General features: G+C 37.1%; 1 protein-coding gene across 3 annotated transcripts in view; it reads right to left on the bottom strand.

Moving 5' to 3' along the window:
• Cntnap4 (contactin associated protein family member 4) overlaps positions 1 to 27,623 on the bottom strand; it is a 353,495-nt gene that overhangs the window by 105,026 nt on the left and 220,846 nt on the right. For all 3 annotated transcript variants that reach the window (XM_031341494.1, XM_031341492.1, XM_031341493.1), the window contains 3 exons: positions 26,442 to 26,639; positions 19,951 to 20,107; positions 14,738 to 14,865 (listed from right to left, as the gene is read on the bottom strand). In XM_031341494.1, the coding sequence (XP_031197354.1) occupies positions 14,738 to 14,865; positions 19,951 to 20,107; positions 26,442 to 26,639 (483 nt within the window). The remainder of the gene's footprint in view (positions 1 to 14,737; positions 14,866 to 19,950; positions 20,108 to 26,441; positions 26,640 to 27,623) is intronic.

The raw sequence follows: 27,623 nt of genomic DNA, 5'->3' as shown, positions 1-27,623 counted from the left end.
AGAGGTGGCTCATAGAGTCAAGCAGTTGTCATGTAAGCACAGGACCTGAGCTAGATCCCCAGCACCCACATAATACCAGGATGCTTCTATAATTCCAGGGCTAGGCTAGGGAAGACAAGTGAGCTTCATGTTCAGTGAGAGGCACACTCTTTTCACAATATGGAAAGTGACTATGGTAGACACCTGATGTCAACTTCTGGCCTCTATGTGCATGTGCACACGTGTGCATTAACACGTGTACAAAAATAATACATCAATATGTATTGTAATACATTGTTTAGTGATAATGAACTAAATAATAACTAAAATATCTAATTAAAGAAGTATGAATCAGTAAAGAAAATTGAAGTTCCCTTGGAAACTTTGCCTTTTAGATTTCCATAACTATACAATGTGTATATGTACATAAATGTATATGCATCCATTATATATCAGGATGAAGATTTATTCCTATAAAATAGGAACATAAAATAAATATCTGATTTCATGTGTAAATACATTTATAAAGAGCCATAAAGAATTAGGATTTAGCACTATTTAATACTAAATGTACTTTTACAAAGTTCCTAAGCATTTATTTCTATCATAAGTAGGATGGCTTTTTTTAAAAAAGAATTCTATAAAAAGGAGTAATATTTTCTTAGGGTTGGGGATATAAAGAAATCAAAGGAGAGTGATGGGAATCTCTTCTTAAAAGTAAATTTCATATATATAATATTAAAATATATATAATATTAAAACATTGATGTGAGGAATATTTTAACAGTTAATACATCTTCTAAATATTTATGAGCCATTAAAATGAGCAAGAAAGTAGAAATTTCTTAACAGAAATAAAGTACCAAGATTAATTACATGTTGCTTCATTGGAACACAAAAACCTATGTATTGGTTTAATAATTCACTGGTTCCTCTTTTTAGCACTTCTGTTATTGTTTTCAACAATTTATGAACCTCCACAGAAATCCATATGTGTAAAAATGAGGGTGAGGCAAATGAAGTCTGGCTGAGGAGAATCACAGTGTGTGGATTATAGATCAGAAGAAAAGAGAGCAAAGCTATTCATGTGTGTTTGCATACAGTAAAATACCCCTGCTGTCTCCTCCAACACATTCAATATAGCTGGCATGATTTTTACCTCTTACAAAAGCAGAGCAGAGATTGCCTTTGTAATCAAAGGATTTTAAAAATAATCTGGAGAATATGTTTCTTATTATTCTTACATTAATTTTGTAGAAAAGTGGATATTAGTAGCAAAGGAAAGATTTCATATATATATATATATACATATACATATGCATATATATATATGTATATACATATACATATATATATATGGTTTAAAATTTCAAGGACAGAAAATCTTATTTTACAAGAGGCTGGAAGAATAGAGTTCGTATATGTGTGCATGGCCACAAGCATGTATATATATGCAAACAGTCAAAGGTCAACTGCAGCTGTCATTCTTCAGGATTTATCTACTTTATTTTTGAAACAGGGTCTCTCACTGGGAGGAGGATTCCTGAGGCTCAGGGCTTTTTAGTAGGTGCTTGAATTGAATTAATGTGCCCATACCTCTACAGCAAGCAGTTTCTGAATGAGCTATCTTCCCAGCTCAATTTTGATGCAAGCATCCACCTACTACCATTCTAGATACAAAAGGATGTATAAAATTGTAAACAAAGTGAGCAAAGTTGATTTAACTTTGGTATTGCTTTTTCATGCTTCATTCCTGTGAAGGTCAGAACAACATTGGAAAGTATGTAAGGTTGTGTTAGATACCAGAAAGGAGATCCTTCCATACACCATATCCTCTTTATCTGAAGCAACTTAAGTTGAACTATCAAACAACATGCTAATAAGCAAAGAAACATATATTTCAAATGCAAAATACATCTGGTCTACCCAATACTGATTCCTTGCATTAATATATATTCCTATGGAATAAACTTTGAGTCCAGTTACCTATTTAAGAAGAAGAAAATTCATCAATACATCATTTATAACCAACCTTAGGTATTTAAGTAACATGAAATAGAGTTGTTTTGGTGGAAGTAAGATAAATAAGCGCAAATTAAGAGCTTTCTATTGAGCACATGCCAATGGAAATGAACTTCCTTTATTCACACATTTAATGTCAAAAATAATTAGACACTCAGAATACTGTCTGAGATTATTATTAAAATATTTTAACACTCTCGTGGACTATAAATGAAAAAGCTCAAAACAACTCTCTCTATTTGCAAACATACATACTTTATATTGACCCGTCAGTGTTTTTTTTTAATTATAATACATTGGCCCTTCAAATATATTTATATTCAGACATACCAGATTCTATTTTCCATGCCCAGGGGAAACTTTTCTATATTAACTAATTTGATGAGTTATTTCACTGACTATACTCACCAAAAATAAGAGTTAGTAAATTATTCATATTTATTATCTAATGACTCCTGCACATATAACTTATTTATAGATTATATAAATATTCTTTTTTATTAGATATTTTCTTTATTTACATTTCAAGGGTTAACCCCTTTCCTGATTTCTCCTCCGAAACCCCCTATCCCCTCCCCCTGCTCACCAACTTAACAACTCACACTTTCTGGCCCTAGTATTCCCCTATACTGGGGCATAGAGCCTTCATAGTTACATAACCCTATGTAAACACATGTTGGATATAACACAATGCCAAATGAGAACACTGCATGCTAATTTGCAAGCACCACTTATGGCTGATGCGTTTCATGAATTCCATGTTCTTAGAAATTGATTTTGAACCTGCTCTGTTTCTAAGCATACATCTCAATTTTCATCCTTGAACTTCAATAAATAAAAATAAAATCCCAAGAGACATTCTCTAATTACCCATTTCACTTCTTCATCTCCCTGTTATCACTATCTACACTTTACATCCTTTGTGTAGAATCTCAAACTGTTCCTATTCCATAGATGTCTGTGATTGGCCTCTTCCTTCAGTACAACTGTGCTATTAATTCTTTCATCTTCCAAACTCAATTCTATGATATTACACTCTTCCCGCCCATTACTAATTTCCCCATTGTTTCACATCCACTGTTTGATGAGCCTATTCTAAGCTCTAATCTCCCACACTCAGCTCAACTAACTCTCCTAAACAAGCCATTGTCAATGTCAATGATGATCTCTACATTGCTCAAATCAGTTGTCACAATTCTCGCCTATGTAAGCTATCGACATTTAGTGTGGTTGACTGTGCTTCCTCCTTGGAAATATTGCTTCCACTTGGAGCCCAGGACACCTACACTTTTCTACCTTTTCCATTAGTGCTATATAATTCTCAGTCTTCCTCCCTTCTTCCTCCAAACCACCTCTATTACTTCTGGAGTATCCCATGACTCTGCCCCTACACATCTTTATCCACAATAACTCCAGCTGATCTATTCTGTGGATGTAAGCATATTTATTATATATGAACATATGTCTGAAGCCTGTAACTTTTAATGTGACATCACATCTCTATTTCAATGACTGATAACATCTTGGCTTTTAGATGTCTAACAATGAAGCTCCTTGCAATAATTCCAACTTCTTGACCTTGGAAATAGTGTTTCCCATTTCAATCAATGTCAGCTCTATGCTTCTAAGTATCATATCAAACACATCTCTGTCATATTCTTTATATTTCCTCCTGAAGATGCCATTAATTCATAAGGAACTTCATTAACCCTCCCTTTACACAATGCACACAATCATATCTCTCACCATCGCACTGTGCTCCAAGGCACTATGAAGTTTTAACACAGTTAATAATATGACATCACCCACATCTTGCTTTTTTCTACCCTGCTGAATCTCACTAAAACATAAGTCATCATGTTCTCTTACTCAAAACTTTCTAGTGTTCTTCAAGCTCACTGAAACTGAAAATAAAGATTCCCAAGCCCTCCCTAGCATGATTACCAGTTTCCTATGTGACTCTTTTACCATTCACAACTTGCTCATGGTGCCCCACTTTGTTACAGAAAACACACATTTATACATTTCTGTCAGCTACATCCCCACGTCTGCATCACTGCTCTGGGTTCCTCCTGTTTTGAGACTCTTTCAAATACGTACTTAATCCTTGCTTCCTTACTGTCTTCAGTCTTGACTTTATTTGAATGATGCCTTTTCAATGATCCCTGAACAGTCATCTCATTTAAAATTTCCTCTCTTCTGTATTAATTTTACTGTTTTTTTTTCTTGACAGCTCTTGTTAACATCTACCATAACATATATTTTACTGGATTATTGTCTTCTCTTTCTAAGATAACGTAAATGCCAAAATCATGAATAAGAATGTTATCTATCTATCTATCTATCTATCTATCTATCTATCTATACATCTATCTATACAAGTAGTCTATCAATAAGTACTTGTTGAAGAAAATTATACAATTCCTTTTGTTATCAGAGCAATTAGAAAGCTTAGAATAATTCCTACATGTTTAAATTTTATATGTTCCAAGTGATCCAGTCAATTTTTTTTATTGAAAAGGAAAGAATGAGAGAAATAAGGAAATGAAGAGGAAGGGAGAAGAAAAGGGTTAGATGATAAGATGACAACATTAAGAAACTAGAAAAAGCAACAAAAAAGCTAATAAGATAGATGAATAACAAACATTGAAATAAAAATTTATAGAGGGTGGGAGATTATCAGACATAGAGAAGATAAGAAAATTATATTACCTTATTATGTGTTGAAATGGAATTGATCCCTACTTCTTTAGTGGCTCATAGGTAGATTGCCAACTGGAAGTGTGTCGAATGGAAGGGAAATTAAGCAAATCACTAGTTAATATCTTTTTCCTAGTCTGAGCACCTAACCTCTGCAAAGTTATTTATTGCATCCACGAACCTTTGATTATGTAATATATCATTGGCAGCTGTGCTTTCTTAGGCCACTAGACCAGTCAATACAGACAAGATGAATTTCAGAGACTCAAACATTTCTTAGAACAAGAAACTCTCAACCATTTTTCCTAACTTGATAGGTTTCATGGGTAATTTTTCCTAAAACTTCAACACAACTCGGTAAGACATACATTTAATAAAAGTAATTGAAAGTTTCAATGTCTAAAAAGTAAGAACAGAAATTTAGAACATTTGCAAAAATTCCTCAAAACATAGGATGTGTATGGTTATTGTATCTATTTCACAGAAAAATATCAAATGTATAACACTTGGATGCATTCTTATTAAATAATGACCTTTAAATACAGTTTTTCCTTCAAGCAATCACCTAAAAAGGGCAAGTCTTCTTTAAAGTGGAAAATTTTGTTTGACCTCATATTTCCCTAAAGTCATCTGTGCAGGAAAATTAAAAAATACTGTCCACCAATTTCTGAGCAGGAAAGGAAAATATATCCAGCCTAGAGGGTATTTTATTACATTTTTAAGTGTTGAGGCAACAGGCAAATGCCTTTCAGAAACATAACCTGCTTCTATAGTCAGCCTGAAAGACCAAATGAGCAGCTATGGAAAACAAGGTGGCTGACTTCTTCAGTGCAAACCAAGTAGGAAAATGTGAACAAACCTAGCAGAGATCAAAAAGCACAATTCCTTAGGACGAACAACAATATGAACTATCTAGTACTCTCAGAGCTCCCAGGGACTAAACCACCAACCAACGAGTACATATGGTGGGACTAATGGCTCCAGCAGCATATGTATAGGAGAGGATGGCCAAGTAGGTCATCAGTGGGAGGAGAGGCCCTTGGCCCTGTGAAAGTTATATGCCCCATTATAGGGGAATCCTAGGGCCAGGAAGCAGCAGAAGGTTGGGTAATGAGCAGGGGGAGGGGGAGGGAACAGGGGTTGTTTTGTTTTGTTTTGTTTTGTTTTTATTTTTTGTTGGAGGGGAACCTAGAAAAGGAGATATTGTATGACATGTAAATAAAGAAAACATCTAATCAAAAATATATATATTTATGTAATACATGAAAATATGAATAATATATTTAGTTTTTTTTTATATTAAACTTTTGTAGCCAGCATTTATATCTTTTGAAGCACAGAACTGAATCTTATAATGGAAAATTGTGCATATTAATTTTAAAATGAGTGCATATAATTGGTTTCTAAATTGTTTCTATTGATATACAAGTGAGACAATAAAAGACATGAACATAAACTGATTACTTCTTCCCCCTTGGAAAAGAAAAACATGGCCCCCAAATGATACAGTGGTTCCCACACTAAAGAGCCCATTGGGATGTGCTGGAATTTATCAATTCTTTGGTTAGATTTTTTAAGACAAGGTCAAGAGAAATCAAAACCTGTGTCTACAAAATAACTTTAAAATGACTATAGGACCCTACTCACACTGTTCCAAAAGTACAATGGCACTATTTCAAATATTCATCAAACAATGAATTAATAAAGGGATAAAATATATACTTATCTATTCTTATAGTGAAATGTTATTTGTCCATAGCAATAAGATATCAATACATGCTTCAACATAGATGAACTTTAAAATATTGTGAAAACAACTAGTCACAAAACCATACACAGTTTGTGTTTCAATATATATGAAATAGACAGAATAAGTCAGTCTTTAGAATTTTTGTTTTAAGTAGCCGCATCTGTCTGAGGCAAGAATGAAAGGAAAGTGAATACAGGTTTAATTTGTAGATGATACAAAGTTCTCCCACTAGCTGTGGAGACAGGTGTTCCTCTAAAATGAATAAGCACATGGAACATGGCTGCATTGTGCACGTTTATAAAGGGAGGGGGCTGTAGGGCATGTGAGTCACATCTCAGTAAAGTTGTTGCCAAGAAAATGAGAATGTTTTAAGGCTAAATTAGCTGTTTGCTACTAATCCTAAGGTGACAATTATTCCCAAGCACGTGCAGACTCGGGAAAGACAGCATTCACACATCCTAGAGGGAAAAATAAAAGAAAACAACAGATACTTGACAACAAAATTCAAGTAGAAATAAATCAAAATAAAAAGCATTCAAGATCAGAGAGGCTTTAATGATAGGTCTGAGATGATGCTTAAGTATAAGCAACTCTACAAAGAATAGCAGAGTTAGCAAAACCTGGTTAGTAATGATTTTTGTTTTCTAAACAAAAAGCAAAGAAATGCGGGCCATCAACCATTCTTTTTCACCAAGAAGTAGAAAAATGTTTCTGTTGTATAAATGAATACATTTCTGGAAGAGTACACATTAAGGCTGTGCTTGCCTGTACAAAGGTTCCATCAAGGACGCCAGTCAAGGTTCCATCAAGGCAGTAGAGGGACACATGAGTCCTACCACTAGCCAAGAAGCTATTGACAGCTGGTGGCTGCTAGGGAATGGGAGTCAATTTTCTTTTAGGGGTGTGGTCCCTGGCTGGTCCTCCATACTCCAGTGAATGGCCACACACCCAAGAGAATAACAAGGAGCACAGATAGGTCTTACCATTTCATAAGTAGGAACGCAAAGTTGAGTGTGTAGGGAACTAGGGAACTGGAATAGATACAAAAAGCTTGTATGAAAATCCTAAAGGACTAATAAAAAAAGAACTTAAATATTCATAATAAATAAATTCAGAACTAATATAAATTCATATTCGTACCTGAAAACATTTTGACAGCCACAGTTCAGGTACGTCACAAGCAAATGTCTTGGGTAGAACCAGATGCGCTTTGTGCTGTGAGAAACTTTAAAAGTCAGCAACTATCTTCCTGTATCATCTAAACTCCTTTTGTGGAATGCACACATCTGCTTATACAACTCATAGCTTACTCTCTGTTTCTTACCAATAATTCTCAAACCATGTACAGATTTCTTTAGATGTGTGTGATGGATCGCTTTCCTTCCTCTACAAACTGCTATTTATTGATTTTCTTTCATGCCATAGTCAAGTACTGGGTACCAGGAACACAAAAGTAAATGAGCAATGGACCCCATTCTTAAGCACTCAAACAGAATCAAAGGCTGTATGAGAAATAACTCATAGTAATATATTCAACATTTATCTCAACAGAGGGGAGGAGGTCTGTGTCCTCTAGAGATCTGGGAGAAAAGCTTCACCAAGAATATTCCAAAAGTAGTTGCCTGTAAGTAGGATGTGTTCTAGCTGAGCTGCCTTGTTTGGCATCAGCTGGAGAGAAAGCACCTAGCCTCCCAGAGACCTGAAGTGCCAGAATGAGAGGCTACCCCGCAGGGACCCAACTCTCTCAGAGGAGAAAGAAAAGGGAGGATAGAGGAAGGACTGCAGGATGGGTTGACCAGGAAGGGGCCACTGAGTAGGATGTAAAGTGAATAAGTAAAAAATAAAAATAAAATATTTTTAAAAAATAAAGGTTTTAATCTAAGTGTTTAAAGAGTTAAGTTTTTTTTTTAAAAAAAAAAGGTAGGGTTAACTTGCATGACAATGACATTGAGATAGACAGAGAGGGAGCTGGGTGGCAAAGTGTTCCAAGCAGGTTCTTTGTGGTAGAGGCATCACAGGACAGCAGAATGCTCCTATGATGCCTTTGTGCTGCATGCCCCAGATCACTTAACTCTGTGTATCATACCTGATTACATTTTGTCTCCTAAAAATTTAGGAGGAGTTCTCAAGATTTTGCAAGGACCACTGGGATATTCACGCTCTGGGTCAGATCTACCTCAGACCTAAGCCAGCTGCTGACTTCTAGCTGGGATTCTCAAGCTATCTTTAGAAAACATACTTGCTTTTCTTTTGGGTTCCCCCCCCCACACCCTCACCCTAATCCATCATGGGCCGGATGCTTTTGTATGACTACAATAAAAATAAATTGCTAGAAAAACAGAATGAGAAAAACAACAGCACATAGCCACCATCTCCTGTCCATTTTTTATTACTGCTCTGTTCAATGGACATAAATTTCTCTGTCCAATTGGCATAAATCATTCTAAAAGCATACTCTGCATCCGGTACCAACCTCATCATTGACTGGGACAGAGTTGCCAGCGGAGCACTACACTATAAACTGTACTGCCCTAGGCCAATACTATACAGACTGATCCATAGAGTGGAAGCTTTCAGAAGGATGTAAAACAAAGCTCTACCCACCCTGCCACCCCCTGAATGAGAATCTATGGGAATGAGCTATGGGGCTCTGGTATAAATGTATGCTGATGTCAGAGCTGTTGATCTACAGACTGTCAACGGTGCGACAAATTCAAAGATATTCTCCACCTCCTGGGAGGCTGAGGAGACATCAAAGCACAAGGTTGAGCATTTCTCAGCTCTCTTTCCACAGGTAAACTTGGATCCTTGCCTTTTACTATTTCCCTCACCCCTTTTGTGTCTGAAGTAAAGGAAACCAAGTTATATACTTGGCAAGACTTCAGAATTGAGGGCTAAGGCAAAGGCTCAGTGACTAAAGTCCTTAACATCCAAGTGCGAATTCAGGATCCCCAGAATCCATATGAAGGTGGGTGGTGTAACAACAGGCATCTGTAACCACCAGTGCTTCCACTGTGGAGTGAGAGGCAGAGGTGAGAGAATTCCTCTAAACCTGCAGGCCAGCTTTCTTGGCTTATTCATTAGAGAACAATAAAAGACTCTACCTCCAACGAGGTGAAATGCAGCCTGATACTAGATATCCACTGACCTCTAAACACGCACACACACATGCACACACACATGCACATGCACACAGAGAGACAGGCAGGCAAAAACACAGACACACACACACACACCTGCACACAGATAGACAGGAAAGCAGACATACACAGACACATAGACAGACAGACATACACAGACAGAGAGACAGACACACACACACATGCACACAGACAGACAGGAAGGCAGACACACACAGAGGCACATAGACAGACATACAGACAGACATACACACACAAACACACACATACACTTTGCTTTTCTACAGATTCTAGAACCCTCCTGGAAAACCTAAGAGTTACCATGATATCAAAATCTTTGTACTTTGATGAATTTGGCATGTGAGGTATGGAAAGGCTGTGCCTTCTGCTGCATCTTACAGAGTTAGCCATATCTTCCTTACACCACATGAATGAGTAATCACCCTCTTAGGAGGATGTCTTTAGATAAAAATCAAGAACGTGCAAGCATAACGCTATATTGGCTTTATTAATAATCTCCTAAAGCTGGAAATGGCCAAACACTGCATGAACTAGTGAATGGATATACATTCCATTTACCATAATGTAGCCATAGGATAACTACTGAATCACAAAGCGGGTTGAGCTATGGGTACATACAAGCATATGTATGAATTAAGTGTAGTATGTAAAGTTAAAGAATCTAGATGTAATGGAAAACAGATTTGAATGATTCCATTGTTAAGGGGTCCTAGAAAAGTCAAAACCACAGTAATAGAAAAAGAAGTTTGTTTGTTTGTTTTTTGTTTTGTTTTGCAAGGGCTTCTGGGTGAGAGGTTTTTGGCAAGGTATAAAAGCGAACCATTATCATCAGGTGAAGGAAATGTTATCTGCTTTAAGTGTGTGGATGGTTTTGTAGCTTTATGCTGTTGTCAAAATCCTTTAGTTTCTTTACATTGTCTAAATGATTCTTTAATATTTGTCATGCACAAAAACTGGGTCATTAAAAGAACAACATAAATAAGCACATGAACAATAAAGGTTTTAACACCATGGTAATTAAGGATAATAACATTTACTGGCTTTTCTTCCACCACAAAAATCAGTTTTCCCATCCCAAGCCATCATGCTGCTGAGAAAAGCATCTTACAGTTTTTACATGTGACTTCTGCTGTTGACAACAGTGTTAGCAGTGGTATGAACTTCAGACCCACTTGTGCTAAAAACAAGAAGGATCTGAGAAAAGAGATGCCATCAATTAATTGGGGCAAGTCTCATAGCTAGTAGTCAACAGAGTTCACACTCATTTTTAATTTGTTTGCATGTTTCTCAGCATCTCTGTCCTCTCTTCTACAAAATGGCTAGAGTTAAGGCTTGCAGCACTTCTAATTGCAACTCTAGATTCTGAGAAAAAGATATTTAATCCTGTTTTATTTATACTCCTATGCTTTTCTGTTCAAAATAATTTTAAAAATCTTATCGCAGTGAATAATAGAACTGGTTTTACTCCAAGCAGAAAGTCATGGGTTATCCTTAAGCCCCTAATTCTGAGCTCTCCATCTACTCATACAGAATTTACTTCCCTAACTTACAGCCTTCTTTCTTATGGCCTGACTTGGGCCCTCCCCTTTTCCTTTTCCTTGGTATTACATTAATGTCACACTGCTGGTCATCAGGTTTATAATTCACCTTGTGCTTTCAGCAGAAGGTAATAGATTAGAGGAATTCTGACTTAATCAATTAATTAATCCATCAGTAGAGTCATAATTTGATAGTGTTATTGGAGATGATGAAAACTAAGGAGAACAGAGATAGAAGAGGTGGAGTGTCTAGGGTTGGCCTTTAAAGTATACATTTGATCCCCAGGCCTTTCCTCTCTCTTCTGCCTCTGTCTCTGTCTCTGTCTCTGCATCTGCCTCTGACTCTGCCTCTGCCTCTTTCCTCCATGTCACTACATGATGAGCAAATTTGCTCCCCACATCTATTTTTTTTTGCCTTTCTGCAATTACTTTCCCCCATACCATAGTACAAAAGCAAGGGAGCTAATTAACCATGGACTGAAACCCCTGAAAACCAGAAGCACAAGCAAAGCAAAACAAAACAAAACCCTCCTCAGTTCAAATAACTTGTCAAGATATTTTGTTGCAACCGTGAAAACCTGTCTAATGTAAGGCCTCATGTGAAAATAACCCTCAACCCACACACTATAGGAGGCATGAGGACCAAGTAGTCAATAACAATAAAAGTAGTCAATCACAATTAGCAGGCCTCAGCATACTAAAACAGGATATATGTTTATATTGTTAAGATTTCTTTCTTCTGTATTCCCTGAATTGAACTATTTAATGTTAGCAGGATACACACAAGGATCCTAGGCTCTTTTGTGCCTGGCAGTCTGGTATCCTGTAAGATTTGTGTCAACAACCCTGACCCTCCCCTTAAATACTGCTATATGGTTCCAGCTATTGCAAATATCAACTAGGAGAAAGCAGAGAAAAATGGCCTGGATGTAAAAATGGCACATTTTTAAAAATTAATTTAAAAAGTATATAATCGGTGTGTTTATATGTGTGGTGCATTTCTGTGGATCTATCTTTAGGAGTGTGTGTGTGTGTGTGTGTGTGTGTGTGAGAGAGAGAGAGAGAGAGACAGAGACAGAGACAGAGAGAGAGAGAGACAGAGACAGAGACAGAGAGAGAGACAGACAGACACAGAGACAGACACAGAGACAGACACAGAGACAGACAGAGACAGACAGAGAGAATGCTTAAATATTCAGCAAGAATTTTAGGTAAAGTAATTCTAAGGGTTGGAGCTAGAGAGGTGGCTTAGAGGTTGAATACTTATTACTCTTGTGGAGGACCCGGATTCAGTTACAAAATGGTTGATCATAACTGGTGACTCCATTCCAGTAGATCTGAAGTTCTCTTAAAACCTCTGAAGGCAACAACTATTAATGTGGTACACATACACAAACACACATGCAATGCACACATACAAACATTCACACACAATGAATAAAATCTTTTGTTTTTAAACAAAATCTTTCTTTGAAAGGATGAAAAGAAGGAAGAAAATCCTAAGGGATTTTCAAATTGGTAATGACCTCAGTAAAAGCACACCTGATTCCCAGAAATTGTGGCACATGCCATAAGAGAGGAGCTCTGGTTTGTTAGTATGGGACCATAGTGCCTCAAAGACATGGAGAAAGAGTCAAGACAACTTCAACCCTGGAAACATCAAAGACAGGATGGCAGGAGTTTGCTATCTCCCCTCCTCCCAACCCGACACCAGAAAGCCTGCTCTCCCACCATTAACCCTAATTCACTAACCCAACAGTTATCAGACTTCACTCGTTTGACCTTATGAGGTTACCCATTCCCATACCTCCCTACCATACTCCTATAGCCCCCAAGTATTTAGATGAATTATCTTCCAACACTCCTGTCCTGTCCTGTGTTTGTACACAGACACACAAACCTTGCCTCAGAGACCCTAAATACCTCCCGAGGGGTATAAATACTCCTTTCTCCCCCCAATTAAATAAACTCACTCCCATCAAGATCCTGACTGCACACCAGTGCCCAGCTAAGTTTCTCTCTGTTCAGTCCAGCCTGGTGTGCAATGGGCGTGGCTACATGGAGGGGGAGAAGCAGACATCAGCAGGTGACTGCAGAGTTTTGATCTACACATGCACTGATGGTACAGGTGAGGAACAGAAACACTTCTCCATAGCCACAAAATATCGTGTACTCCTCTGGATACATGCTGAGTTTATGACCTCATCTCTATGCTCATAAGTTTTTCCCTCCAGGAAACATCCTTATGTCATCTTCCTATGATTGTGGGATTGAGCCAAGGGTAGGGCTGATGCACACCAGAAATAGTGGGTAAATAGCAGTTTTATAGAATGCATATGTAATGTTTATAGGCCAATAATATCTTTGCTTTTTAACGAAGCTTGCTATGCATCTCCTTCTATCTACTGAATGTCACATCTTTCCTGGTTCTGTGGAGCTCCCACAACAAAACTGTATTTTTAGGGCATGCTTTTAATGCAAGCAAATATTTCTTTCTACTTCCATTTTATTTTCTGGAAATACTAAAAGCATACATAATCAATGCATCTACTTTTAAGCTAACTGATTTTTGATGACAAAGATTAGTAATCTCTGCTCATTTCATTCCCTGACAAAAAACAAATATCTAGATATGCATGGGCATGCATCGTGTGTGTGTGTGTGTGTGTGTGTGTGTGTGTGTGTGTGTGTGTATGTGTGTGTATGTGTATGGATGTATGTGTGCATATGTATGTGTATGGGTGTATGTGTGTGCATGGATGTATATGGATGGGTGTATGTGTATATGTGTGTATGTGTGTGTGTGTGTATGTATGATATGTATATATGTGTGTGTATTGTGTGTGTATGGGTGTGTATCTGTGTGTGTCATAAACTACTTCTGAATTTTAAAATCCCACTTTAGAATGGTTACACATTGAATATACAGAGCAGAGGAACAATTGTTTGAAAGTCAATTCACACACATATGAACTAAAAAAGAATAGAGATTAAAGGTTGAAATATGTTTGATCAAACTGACATGTGCTTCTATTGATTTTCTCATCTCACCCCAGGCTTACCAGTAGGAAGTACACATGAATTCTTAACCATTTTGTATAGCACTGACTCTTTATAAGTAGATAAAGATGCCGAGAAATTTAGGGTTGCTAGGATGCATTTATGAACCAATCAGCTGGAGAGGCAACAATTTCCTTCTTTCTTCTTTTTTTTTTTCTTTTTAGCCTTTCATAAAGTAAAGGTAGGTAGTGGGAGAGGCCCTTGCTACCAAGTCTCACAATTTGAATTCAATCACTGGTACCCACATGTTGGAAGGTAAGAACAGACTTTTTCAAGTTGTCTTCTGGCCTCTACATGTGCACTGTGTCACGTGTTCCTTCCCCCTCCCCCACACCTCCATATATATATATATATATATATATATATATATATATATATATATACATGAATGTCATTAAAAATTTAAAGAATACATCTCATGTGTTTTCCTGATACACTTCTGACCAATCACACTGTTATTGAATGTCATGTAATACTTAAGCAAAAAAGACTTTCTTCTGGTAAGTTCACACATTGGGACCACTTACTGTCTCCCCGGCAGAGCAGAGGCCCCAGTTTATAAGCAGCTTCTGAATGGGGCCGTCCTATGTCCGTAATCACAATCTTAGTGACAGGCAGATGTTCTTTATAGGAGAGGAATCCAGTGTCATTGGTCCTAAAATAAACAAGAGCATCAACAAAATCCTTTAATTAGGATGATGAGCATAATTCTAAAATAAGCAATGATTTTCCCAGCACTTCTAAATGAAGACTCTCCTGCTAAGTTTGAACACTTATAAAAAAAAAATCTAATTGCACATCATAGAAAATATGGCAAGATGTTAGTACCCCTTATAGACATTGAAGTCTAGACTACAAAAAATATAACATAGGTTAAGATTAGAATGCAATGGCCTTTTGAGTGGATGCCTTTCTCCCAGTTCAACAGCCCACTTTAATCCTATAAAGTGTTCAATTACTGGCTACTGGTAGACTCCAGGGAAGAAGAGGTCATTGTCTTTATTGTGTACCCACTCCTGAGCTCATTAGAATCCAATGCACAGTTCCAAACTCATGCTTCCACAGATAGACCTAATTAAACACAGTGGTCACAGAACAAAAATGAAAAATCATGAACACAGAATAATTTATTTGTTGGACAGAAGAATAGACAGCAAAAAAGAAGAGAATAGTCAGAACGTATAATATACATGGATGAAATCCTCAAAGAATGAATGTAATTTAATAATAAATAAATATAATAAGCTATCCTCATCATTGTTTATAAAACAGACAAAAATTAGAACATTGGCTGTCTCTCTTAATCAGGTAGAAATTTTTCATGTATTTGACTGAAACGGATTAGTTACGGATAGTTGGTATTTCAATTTTTCAGCAAAGCACTTTTCTTTTTTCCTCTTATATTTTACTCACATTTTGGGGTTTGGGGTGTTGTTGTCTTGTACTTATTGATCAACTCCATATTCCTCTATATCCATGCCTATCTTCTCTATTCCTTTTTCATATAAAACACTTATTATATTGTTTCCTTAATGAATTATAAAATGCATCCATGACTTTTCATAGTCTATATTTTATATCGCGCAATATGTGTTATTGCAAGCTTTGCACGAGATTGCTTAACATCCATATATACAAAGAAGTGCACACTCAAACTTTGCTTGGGGTATTGTGGTATTTTACTTTAAATGCATGCTATAGACTTTGCAATGTAACTAAACAATGAACTTTACTTTTGTTATTTAAGGAACACTGGACAATTTATAATATTTTCTGGTGCTCTCCATTTCTTAGCTGAGTTTTCATCTAAGGTGATTCTTCTTATCCCAGAATATTTGCTATGATCATTTTCATTTAATTTGCCATTCTACAATGTACACTCTGTCCTGTAGTACAGTTCACTTTTATTTGTTTTAAATTCCCTATTCACTCACTGTGGTTATTTTTAACTTTAGATCTTCAAACATTTCAATAATGTTAGCTTTAAAGATTTCACTTGTAAATTTTAAAGTGTGGCCAAGACTTTGTTTATAATGACCTCATTCAATGTCTTGATTTTAAATGGAATTTTACTTTCTTAAAATACCCAGTCATGTGTAGAGTGGGTGACCACTCAAGAGACGCTATGTTTTTATTGTTCCCTAAGATGTTATTTTTCCTGTGGATATTTAAGTCAAAGCCTGTGGTTTTGTACTTCCCAGGGTTCCTAGGTCTGCCTCCCTCTGGGTTTTAAGCCTTCCCTCTCGATTTGAGGACATGGTCTTTGCAGTCAAGAGGTGAACGCCTGTTGCCACTCCTGCCCTAAACTGAAGGGTTTTCAAAGCCTATCTCAGAGTGTGAGCAGCCAAATCTTTTCCTCAGTAGTCACTGTGGGAATACCCTATGGCTTGTTCAGTTTTCTGTACGTGGCTCTCTCCTTGGCCCTAAACTCTCTCCCTGACTCACATGCACTTTGAAAGTCAGCTAAAGGTTCAAGGCAGGGGTTATGCAGCAGATTTGTCAAAACTAGCTTTCTTTTTCAGGAAACTACCCTATGCCTCAATTTCCAGTCACTCAGGAATCCCAAAACTCTGTCTTCTAATATGTTATGCCAAATATAGAAACAATAAGGTATTCCTTTGAAGTTTAGGCTCCTAAGAGCAAGATTCAAGTAGTGCGTACAAAGGAAAGGAATTGAAATCTATGTCTCATCCCCTTTAGTTCTCTTCCTTCAACCAATCATGAAAGCCCTTGTCTATGTTCGATGCCACTGCTCTTCCTTCTAATGCATATATATGTATTATATATTAAGATTTATCATTTGTTTTTATTTTATGTATTAAGTGTTTGCTTTATGCATGTAAGTCTACCACAAGTGTACCTGGTACCCCGAGAGGCCAGAAGACGGCATCAAATCCCCTAGCACTGGAGTAACAAACAGTTATTGCCTGTGAGGTGGGTCCTGGAACTGAACTAAGATCCTCTGAAAGAGCAGCAATGGCTCTTAACTGCTGAGTCATCTATTCAGTCCCAAATGCTTATTTTCATTGCACGTATGTATGTATGTATGTGCGTGTATGTATGTATATATGTATGTTGTATGTATGTATGTAGTTAGTTCAGGGGGATTCATGCATATGAAGTCAGAGGATAATGATTGCTTCTCTCCTTTCGGTGGCTATCTGGGACTGAAGTCAGGTCATCAGGCTTGGCATCAGTGTCCTCACCAGGTGAGTCATCTCTGCAGAGCCCTAAATATTTATTTATGTAATGTTTTTCTGTCCATAAAAGCATAGTTCTATGTAGGTTTCTTTACCTATATGTGGAACGTAACTTAAGAAGTTTGAAACTGTTTGCAAAAACAAGCTTTAATTATCAATGTGTTCTCAAAGAACTGGGCGGGGCACATTATTGGAGGTGATTAGGCTGTTTTTGTTGCTATTAATAATTGTGAATAACATTTTTACATACATAAAATTATAGTTTTCAGTGTGTGAACAATGTTTTGTGAAGATATTAAGAAAAAAAGTCTGGTCAGGCAGTGATGGCACATGCCTTTAATCCCAGCACTTGGGAGACAGAGGCAGGAGGATTTCTGAGTTTGAGGCCAGCCTGGTCTACAGAGTGAGTTCCAGGACAGCCAGGGCTAAAGAGAGAAACCCTGTCTCAAAAACAAAACAAAACAAAACAAAACAAAACAAAAACAAAAGTCTATGATTCAAAAGGAATAAATAATAGTTCTTATTGAATTCCACATAATATTTTTTATTTGTATTTATTTATCCCTCTCTCCAACCTCTTTCAGACTACCCCCCCATTCCTTAAAGTACAGTTTGGGTAAGAGAGATGATAGTCTTCACATAAAATAAGCATAAAAATATAACCACAGCTCTATTATTATATATAGGTTCTTCTTCCATCTGGTTCTAAGAGCCTTATATGTGTATATGTGTTTGTGCATACATGCATTTATTATATACATTCATGTACACAGCACATATATAGCATTATCATGACCATAATGCTTGACAGGCTAACACACAACATTTACATAATACAAATAATGAGTTTACTTAACAGTAACTGATCACTGAGATGCATGTATATATGACAATTCCATCAGTCGTATTCAAATTAAGATGATGCATACAGCTGCAGTGTATTGGGTCGTATGGTTTAGAGATCAATCCAGATGTGAGTTTTCTCTAAGGAACTTCACAGACACCATATAATGGTGTGCATTTTCTTTGAAAGGGTCTACATAATCATTTTCTAGGAAGTACAGGTATCTATACCAATGTTTTTATATAAAGAAAATAAATGTCTTTGCAGTTTTAAAGACAACTGTGAAATAAAATTGTTTCACCACCAAAAAAAAAAACCAAAAAACAAAAAAAAAAGATTATGAATACTTTGAAGTGCTGAAAGCAGGTGACAGAAGTGGGACATGATTACTAACATTCTGTCACTGAGGCTCAAAGAATGCTGGGACAAGTAGTTAGAAAACGTAGAATAGAGGAAAGAATATGATCAAAATATATTGCAGGAAAAAATTTAAGAAAACAAAAAAGAATACAAAGCCAGAGGGAATGGAGGAATGCTGGAAAATGTGGTCAGAACATGACACAGCTAATGGACTCATGGACTCACAAAAGCTGCAATAACCTACACAAGATCACTCCTATGGATACTCCAGTATGGGTTGGGGAAGAACACACATGGGGATCTTGAGGAACTCATAAGGCTCCACCCCTAACTGAGGAGCTCTTGACTGTTAATATCTTCTAGGGAAAGAAGAACCATCCTTTGAGATAGTGTGTCTACTGGAAGGTTTCTCATGCTCCAGTGGATGGCTGCATACCCATACATATGCAGACAATACTAACTGGAAACACATGGCTTTTTTAAAGTAAAAGATGAAAACAAAGTTGGAAAAAGGACATGTGCTGGGAGATTTGGGGGAGGTAGAAAGGGAAATGGGTCTGATCATATCATATGGTATACAGCTTTGAAATCCTCAAAGAGTAAATTTTTTAAAATTAAATATATACAGGGTTCAGCTGCTTACTAAAATAAAATGAACATGTCGTGCAAAGAAATGGGAATATAAGCATTTAAATATTCATTTACAAATGATGTATAAGAGAAATATACCTGTAGAGTCTATGCTAAAAGATTTTAAAAAATCATTAAAATTTTTTAAGATTAAAAGAACACATACATAGGATTTATTTTCTGCTTATAAAAATACTTTATATCTTCAAGTCCCTAAATTTATAGATTCCCATTTTGAAGATATCATTAATATAACAATTGTTCTTTCTGGCATGCTTTGTCCTTTAAAAAAATATAAAAGAGATACATGCTAAAATAATTGCTCAGATTAATAGTAATTCAAAATCTATAAACTTGTACTATGGAGGTTTACAGCCTGTATTGACGAGACGTGCTTCAGTAACTGAGTACATAATATTATAGAAACAGTAGGAAGTACTGATATTAACAATTAAAATGAACTTGAAAGAATCATAACTTTCATGTCATAGATGCTTATGTTTTCTCGTATGATAAAAATAAAATAAGCAAAATATGTGGTCCATTATTAAAAATAACCTCTGAACATTTTCTGTCTTAACTTGTAGAATTAGAATGATGATACCATGTATCATCGAAACATAGTTTCGCCTAATTAATTCCTTGAATTAATGTGTTTAGCATCCACGTAGCTGCACAGCCTTGACGTAATTAATCGGAAAATTACCATTCGTTCCGATCTGCATCACAGTTGCAATGATACTGGGCATCAATGCAGTTCCCTTCCAAGCCACAAGTGCACTTTTGAGGCACAGGCAAGGAACCTGCCCAGTAGGTCTGTGTCTCGTTGGTTCTTCCCACCCACCAGCTACGAGGGCTTCCATCTGAAAGACAAAACAGAAGAATGAGATATCTGCTTCCACCTTAGGCCATTGTTCTTTCTTCCTAAGTAATTAAAAGTAAAGGTGGGGTGGGGTTGAGAGGGAAAGAACGAGACAGACATGGGAGACAGACATATAGGGAGAGAGACAAAGATGCTGAGAGGGAGGCAGAAATAGAGACATAGACAGAAAGGGCCCGATATGGTATAATAATGCCCTACACACTAACTGACAGTATTTTGGAAGAAACTATCTTTACAAGATACCATAAGTCTATTTTTTCTACAAAAATTTAGCATTTTATAATCTTTAAAAAGTATTTATTGTTCACTTACCATTAATGAGTATGTGTTTGTGCCTGCATGAGTTTACTTATATCCCATGTATTCAGGTGCCAAGAAGGGATCATCAGGTCTTCTGAACCAAGAGTTACATTTCACTGTAAGCCAATTTATGTGGGTGCTAGAAACTAACTACAGGTCTGCAGTAAGTGTTCCCCACTGCTGAGCATGCTCTTCAACCCCTTGTTCTCAGTGTTAAATGCATAATACATCGTTCTTTGCAAAACAGAGAGTTTCTACTTGCAACTTTTAAAAAATAATCTTTAAAACAAATTGGCATCAAAATATAAGCTATAGTAATTAATATAGTAAAATAAAATTGACTCTAAATCCCAAAACACCCATCAAAACATTCTGAAGTGTTATATAAAGGCATTGACTTGTCTCCATATATTTATTGGCTAAAAATACACTAGCAGCTTATTAGATATCAGGCACGGTACAGCACTCCTTTGTCATGATTTAGGATTTATCGGGAAGTCTATATTTTCTCTTCCATTTACTGGCTTGGCTATTTATTTGAAGACTACAAAAATAATCCTGAAAAATCTTCATGCCCGAAGCGAATATTACAGTAAAAAAAAAGAAAAGTTTCCCCTAGCTAAATGCATCTCTTTCTACAATAAATGTTCAGCTACCGGCTCCTTCCCAGAGCCAAGACTAAATACGATGCCAAGGAATTCAAGCAAGGAGCAGACAGAACATTTAGCGGAGGATTTGTAGAAAGGGATGTGAGGCATGCAGATAATCTATCTCAGGAGAGAAAAAAGTTCCAAGGAAAAGAATCATAGTGTTTGGAGACTGAGGGGAAAAACGCAACCAACACCAAACCAGTCACATCCCCACAAAGGACAGGCCATTTTCCTCCGGACTTTAAGCCTTTATGTTACTACCACCATTCCCACTGGGAATTGGCAGCTTTTGCTCAAACATAACCTACTCACTAACACAGTACTCATTTTAGCCTACTATTAAGTAGCACTTCTGCAAGTGCGGAGGACAACTTTTCTCCCACCATTAAGACAATTTCCATGATTAAGAGAAAATAAGAACATGGACATTGGAAGCTTGTGTTATATAAAGCTATTAACATCAATACTCTACTTATAACTTATTAACAATTCATTAACTGTTAAGCTTCCCTGTTACTTTTCTAGTATTATGTACACTGCTTACAATATATATTCATAGACTGGGAGAAAAAATAGATTCTTATTCTTAAGATATAATCCATGTTTTTTACTATATTTCTGCTCTTCCCTATGAAAGATAAATTGCTGAATGTTTTGTATGTTATTTATCACTATAATGTGTGTGTGTTGTATGCATATGCTGTATTGTGTTGTGTGTATATGTATGTGTGTGGTATGTGCATATGTATATGTGTGTAATGTGCGATTTGTGTATTTTATGTGTGTGTAATGTATGATTTGTGCGTATATGCTGAATGTGTGTGCATAATGCATGTTGTGTGTATGATATGTATGTATATATGTGTGTTTATATGTATGTATGTATGTATATGTAGTGTGTGTGTATGTGTGTGTGTGTGTGTGTGTGTGTGTGTTTGTGTATGCATTTACCAGTATGCATATGGAGGTCAGAGGAACCTTCAGGAATTGGTTCTCTTTCACCAGCTGGGTACCAGGGGTAAAATTCAGATCATCAGGCTTGATGGCAACTGCTTTTGCACATTGAGTCATTACACCAGGCTTGGCTAAGTGCTAAAAGACATCAAATACATTTGAGTCTATCTAAGGCTTTTTATAAAGAGTAACTAAATAATTTAAATAAAGGCATAAGTGAATTTTAAAAACACACAGAACATGTTTTAATTAAAATAAAACCATGCTAGTTACATTCTGTCCCTCATAGTTAAACTCTTAATCACCCTGAGTATCCCCAGAAACCATCCTTCCCATGAGCTGAGTTACAAATTCTCATCTGCTGAAAACATTTGTTCATAAAATCCACTGAATTCTTACTCAGTTACATGTAGAATCTGCTAATCACTAGGATCCAGAAATCCAGTTTAAACCTGCCTCCCTGTTCCATCTCTTTGCCTTTCCTATTGGGACCTCAGCATCTAAACTATTCTCTCCTTTCTCAGTTCTTCCACCTCAGGTAAACTCTGAGTATTGACCTGGGAAGAATAGTAGTTAGCAATCCCCAGTCATCATTGTCCCCTGGTTCACAGCCTTCTGGGGTTGAGTGCTGTGTTTAATAATCTGATGGCTAATATTGGCTATTATGTTGGCAGGATCTAGAATCACCTAGAACAGTTGCTCTCAAGCTTCCTAATGCTATGACCCTATCATACAGTGACTCTCAACCATAAAATTATTTTCATTGCTACTTCATAGCTTTAATTTTGCTACTGCTATGGGTCATAATATAAATATGTAGTATGCAGGATATCTGATAAATGATCCATTAGAAAAGGTCACTCAACCTCAAAAGGGATCATGAACCCCAAGTTGAGAAACCCTGCTCTAGATGGAACACTTCCAGACACACCTGTGTGGAAGTATCTAGAGTAAGTTAGATTCTGTGCATGTTAGCAGGCATTTTTTTCGCATAGGTTAACTGAGACAGAAAACCCACCCTTCCCTGGGCTAGGTCGTAGACTACCCACCATGGAGAAAGCCAGCTGAACACCTGCAATCATCGTTGTCTGTTTCCTGTGTGGGGTTGTAATGTTCCCACCTGCCTCAAGTCCCTGCTACTAGGGCTTCCCACCACTGTGACTATACCCTCAACCTGTGAGTCACAATAAACCCTTTCTCCCTTAACTTGCTTTAGTTGGGGTATTTTATCACAGAAAGAGGAACAATAGCTAACACAGGCAGTGTAGTCTCAAGCATGGCTGCAGTGCCTTGGAGGGCTCTGCTTCTACCAAAGGTATAAAGTTCTTCTCCTTGATTCATACTCTGCTTTTTCAGTCTCCCCTTGGAGACTCCATCTGTTGGTTTTACTAGTATGTGACTCATTTGTGATTTTGATAAATTTCTTCCTTATGTTTTAGTGTTCAGATTTATTGGGTTAGTGAATGAAAAGCATACCAATTCAATGTGTACATCATGATACATCGTGAGTCGATTGGGACCATCTTATCACTTCATGTAGTTACATGCGTGAGTGTTTGTCCATGCACTGAAAAGAACTGTTCTCCTAATAAATTCCAAGTATATAATACGATATTGTTAACTGTAGTTACCATGTTGTGCCTGAGGAGCTCAGTTGTTCCCCATCCCATGGACAGGACCCTTCCTAGTGCCCTCCTGTTCTTCAGCAGCCATTTTCCCATTCTCTGTTTCTATGAATTTGCCTTTTAGGATTCTATACACAAGTAGAAGGATATAGCATTTGCGTTCTTCTGTTTGGCTTATTGTGCTTTGCATAATGCCTTCTACCATCCCAAAGAGGTTCTCATTAGCACTATAGCATTACTCATGATACCCAAGGTACATAAGCACCCTAATTGTCCACTAGTGGTGGCCTAGATAAAAAAAAATGGGTTATATGCACAAGGGAATATTATCCAATTTAAAAGCAAAAACAAAACCAGAGGGGAATCCTGCTATGTCTGGTGAGAATAAATTCACAGAACATTATGCAATATAAAAGAATATAAATATTCAGCAAAATGAAAAATTGGATGATCTTTTTCCTTCTAGGCTGTTTATTTTCACTATAATTACATAGCATGCCTGAGGATGAAAGGGGTTCAGTTCAAGTATGTCACCTCAGGTGTGTTGTTCTATTGAAGCCCATATCCCTGTCTTTGTTGGTGGCACCTTTCCATAGATGTTACTTCCTTGATGAATCAAAGCTTCATCCACTTCAGTCTTGTATCTAGTCAATGAGAGACCTAGAACAGGAAGCTAACTCTCTCCTCGTATGCAAGAAGATCTTACCATTTTCATGATGGTGTGGCCCTCATTCATAGCATTGAATTTTTAGGATATGAGATCTGTGTTGGAACCAGCAAGACAACAATTGGGTGGATAAAAGTCTAAATAAGAATGTGATGGAAAAGAGAAAAAGGAGAAGGGAACTTGTATATTGTAGAGAAAAGAATCCTACATCAAGTGAGCAGAGAGTAAATGGAAGTCTAACTGGAAAAGGAAGAGGGAGCCGTCTGATGCCAGTCCTACTGTGCCATCATTTTTGTGGATGCTCCACATGCCATGTGATAATGGTATGAACTACATTTAAAAATGTTTTCTCAATGGCCCATCTACAATTGAAGCCCATGCTAGGATAAGACACAAGACCCTGGGTAGAGGAAGAGGACTTGGTTGAGGCAGAGGAAGAGGGGGTCCTAGGTGATAATGTCTCTCAAGATTAATGTTTCAAATTGATAAGGAATTTGGGGATTTTTTTGTACAGGTTTTGTTTGTCAGTTTTTAATAAACACAAACGTAGGGGATAAAAGAAACAAGAGTCAACAAGGTGACATTGTGGTGGAGCATAGGTCTTAAAATCCTAATTTCTCAAGGAAAATGCAGCAGTATTACAGCTCAAAGGCACTATGCTACAGAGCTGAATAAAGGTTGAATACACAAGGTGGGCTGTTGAAGTGTGGTCTGTTGCTATGTATTGTGATGCTAAGTACTGGCCCTGGTTGCCTCAGGGACAAGGATGCAAGAATCCTTACCTTCCTAAGCCAAGTAATGCTATGTGACCGTGCTCCTTAAGTTGAAACTATTGCTTGAATAAAGATGCTGACAGCCTATAGCTAAGCAGAAGAGAGGTAGGTGGGATTTCGGTTCCCAGGCTTGGGGTATCAGGTAAAGACTATGAGGAAGAAACAGGTGGGGAGAGGAGAAGGTGTCATGGGGTAGGTGAGTCACAAAAACATGGCCATGAGGGCTGACCAATTGAAGTTAAAAGGTGCCCAGATGAAACATGGCAAGTTATAATTCGGGGTTATGGATAGAGAAGTAGACATAATAGTACAGTAGGTAGATATCTGCCCAGGTCTAGTGCTTTAAAGGCTTATTATAAATATAAAGGTAGTGTATCTTTTATCTGGGAACTGAATGATCAAGAGCAAGGTGGAAACCCCCAATTGAGATTAATTATTACTACAACAGCAGGTCTGGGGCATGTCATCCTTGTCCAAGAAGAACAGTGAGTGTCACACAATTGAGCAGAAAAGAGTAGTTGAACATTTTAAAGAGAAGACATCCAAGTGAAAACAAGGCTTCTTACAGGTTGGTTTCTTTCAATGAAGATTTGTATATTAGACAATTGGAAGACGTGTTAAAATCGCGAGAACACTCTGGTCGCATCAGAACCACTTCATTAAAGTCTGTTCTATGGAGGAATGTGCAATGCCTGCACTGCTCTAGCACCATGAAATGCTCTAAAGAGAAAGTGTAAAGTGCTGGAGTGATGGCTCAGCAGTTAAGAGCTCTGACTGTGGTTCCAAAGGACCCAAGTTCAAATCCCAAGGAGAAAGTGGAAAAACCCAGACAGAACTAAAACTGGTTCTTACTAGAATGCTTGAGCTCCCACGATTTTCTGGTTTCTGTTTGAGCAGCTGAAGCCACTATTTCTAGCAGCCTCTCCTAATTTTCAGCTATACCTAGAGGCTAGTTGTCAAGAGTTCATGAAAAAAGTTACACAGAATAGTCACTTTGAGAAAAAGTAAGTCATATTTGTATTAGCTTTCATTCTTGATAAAATAAACTGTATGCGCCGCTTGCTCTTTATAAGGATAAACACCTTCTCCCTTCATCTAGTATCAGAATGAAGCCTTGACTTCACAGTTATCAGATTAAGGCCAGGAGGAGAGTCAGAACAAAGCTCGATGCAAATTGACCTTGTGCTTTTCTCCAGGCAAAAGCATCCACAAGACTTCCAGCCTGTGACATGTTTGCTAAGTGAGCAGAACATCAGCACCTCCGTGAAATTAAAATCCTCAGGATGCAGTTGAGCAAGCACACCATGCAGCCCGGACAGCATGTCAGGTGCCTCAGTTTACTCACCCTGCTGATTAACGAGCCGCGACTTCTTGCAGTAATAGGCGAGCTCCTGTTGGCAGTGCTCCGCCCGGTTAATGGAGGCCTGGAGCTGTTCCATGCTGGCCGTGTACTCAAAAACCCCAGTGTGCGCATTCTCAGAATGAGTGTTCCTGACTCTCATTAAGTCGGAGCCATTGTGCTGGATGACAGTCCATGCCGCTTCTTGTATGCAGAAATGGGGGAAGAAAGAGAGGAGACCATCACTAGTCTGCAAAAGTTAAAATAAATAAAGAAAATCAAAATCATCTTCTCTCTGAGTTGTTTTTTTTTTCTAGTCATCAAATCTCTCTGAGAGGCAAAATCAACACAAATGGACTCTCAAGTTTTTAAAATTATAATGACTCTCTTCCCTGAAATGGATGCTTATTCCATGCATTTGCCATGATTTTGTTTGTTTTATATTATTTAACCACAGCAATATTTATGAGAAAGTTATTGGAAAAATCAGACCTACTGAATATTTGTATTTACAGTCATGTAGTGAAATTTAATAGTCTAGCTTTTTAAAGATACATCACTACTTTTTCTCAAGAAACAATTGCACATGTTCTTAGTATAGAATATTATTTATTTTATATATGTAGAATTACATATTATGATGTAGGGGAAAGTATGTATGACAATTAGTAAAATACCTTAGGTTATGTGATGTAAAATTGAAATTCTTTACTTATAAAATTATTCATGTTACCAGCCAAAATTAAGTCAAATTTTAATCTCTCTTTAGTCAATATTAGTATATATCTTTTTCTTGCTTTTTAAATTGTGTGTGTGTGTGTGTGTGTGTGTGTGTGTGTGTGTGTGTGTGTTTAGGGTTGTACATATGACTGTATGCACCCTTAAAGGCCAGAAGATGGCATCAGGTGCCATGGAATTTGGATTATAGGCAATTGTGAATTGATGAATCTGCCAAATGAGGTGGGAGAAGGAGTAATAAATTATAGAATATTCTCCTCTATTTAACTAATATAGTCACGAAAATTAACAATAGAAACAATACGGGGGGTCAAGTTTGACTCTGTCACTCCTGGGATAATCAAACTAAAAAGATGGGTAAAAGAGACAGGAAAAAAATTCAGTGTTTGCTGCCTTCTGTTTATGCATCATGGTTTTCTGAGAACTGACGGCTGATACCTTCTTTTTTTT

This window comes from Mastomys coucha, unplaced genomic scaffold (genome assembly GCF_008632895.1).
Source record: "Mastomys coucha isolate ucsf_1 unplaced genomic scaffold, UCSF_Mcou_1 pScaffold22, whole genome shotgun sequence".
Lineage (NCBI taxonomy): Eukaryota > Metazoa > Chordata > Mammalia > Rodentia > Muridae > Mastomys > Mastomys coucha.
The sequence above is the reverse complement of the archived record's forward strand: the minus strand, read 5'-3'. Positions and strand labels throughout refer to the sequence as shown.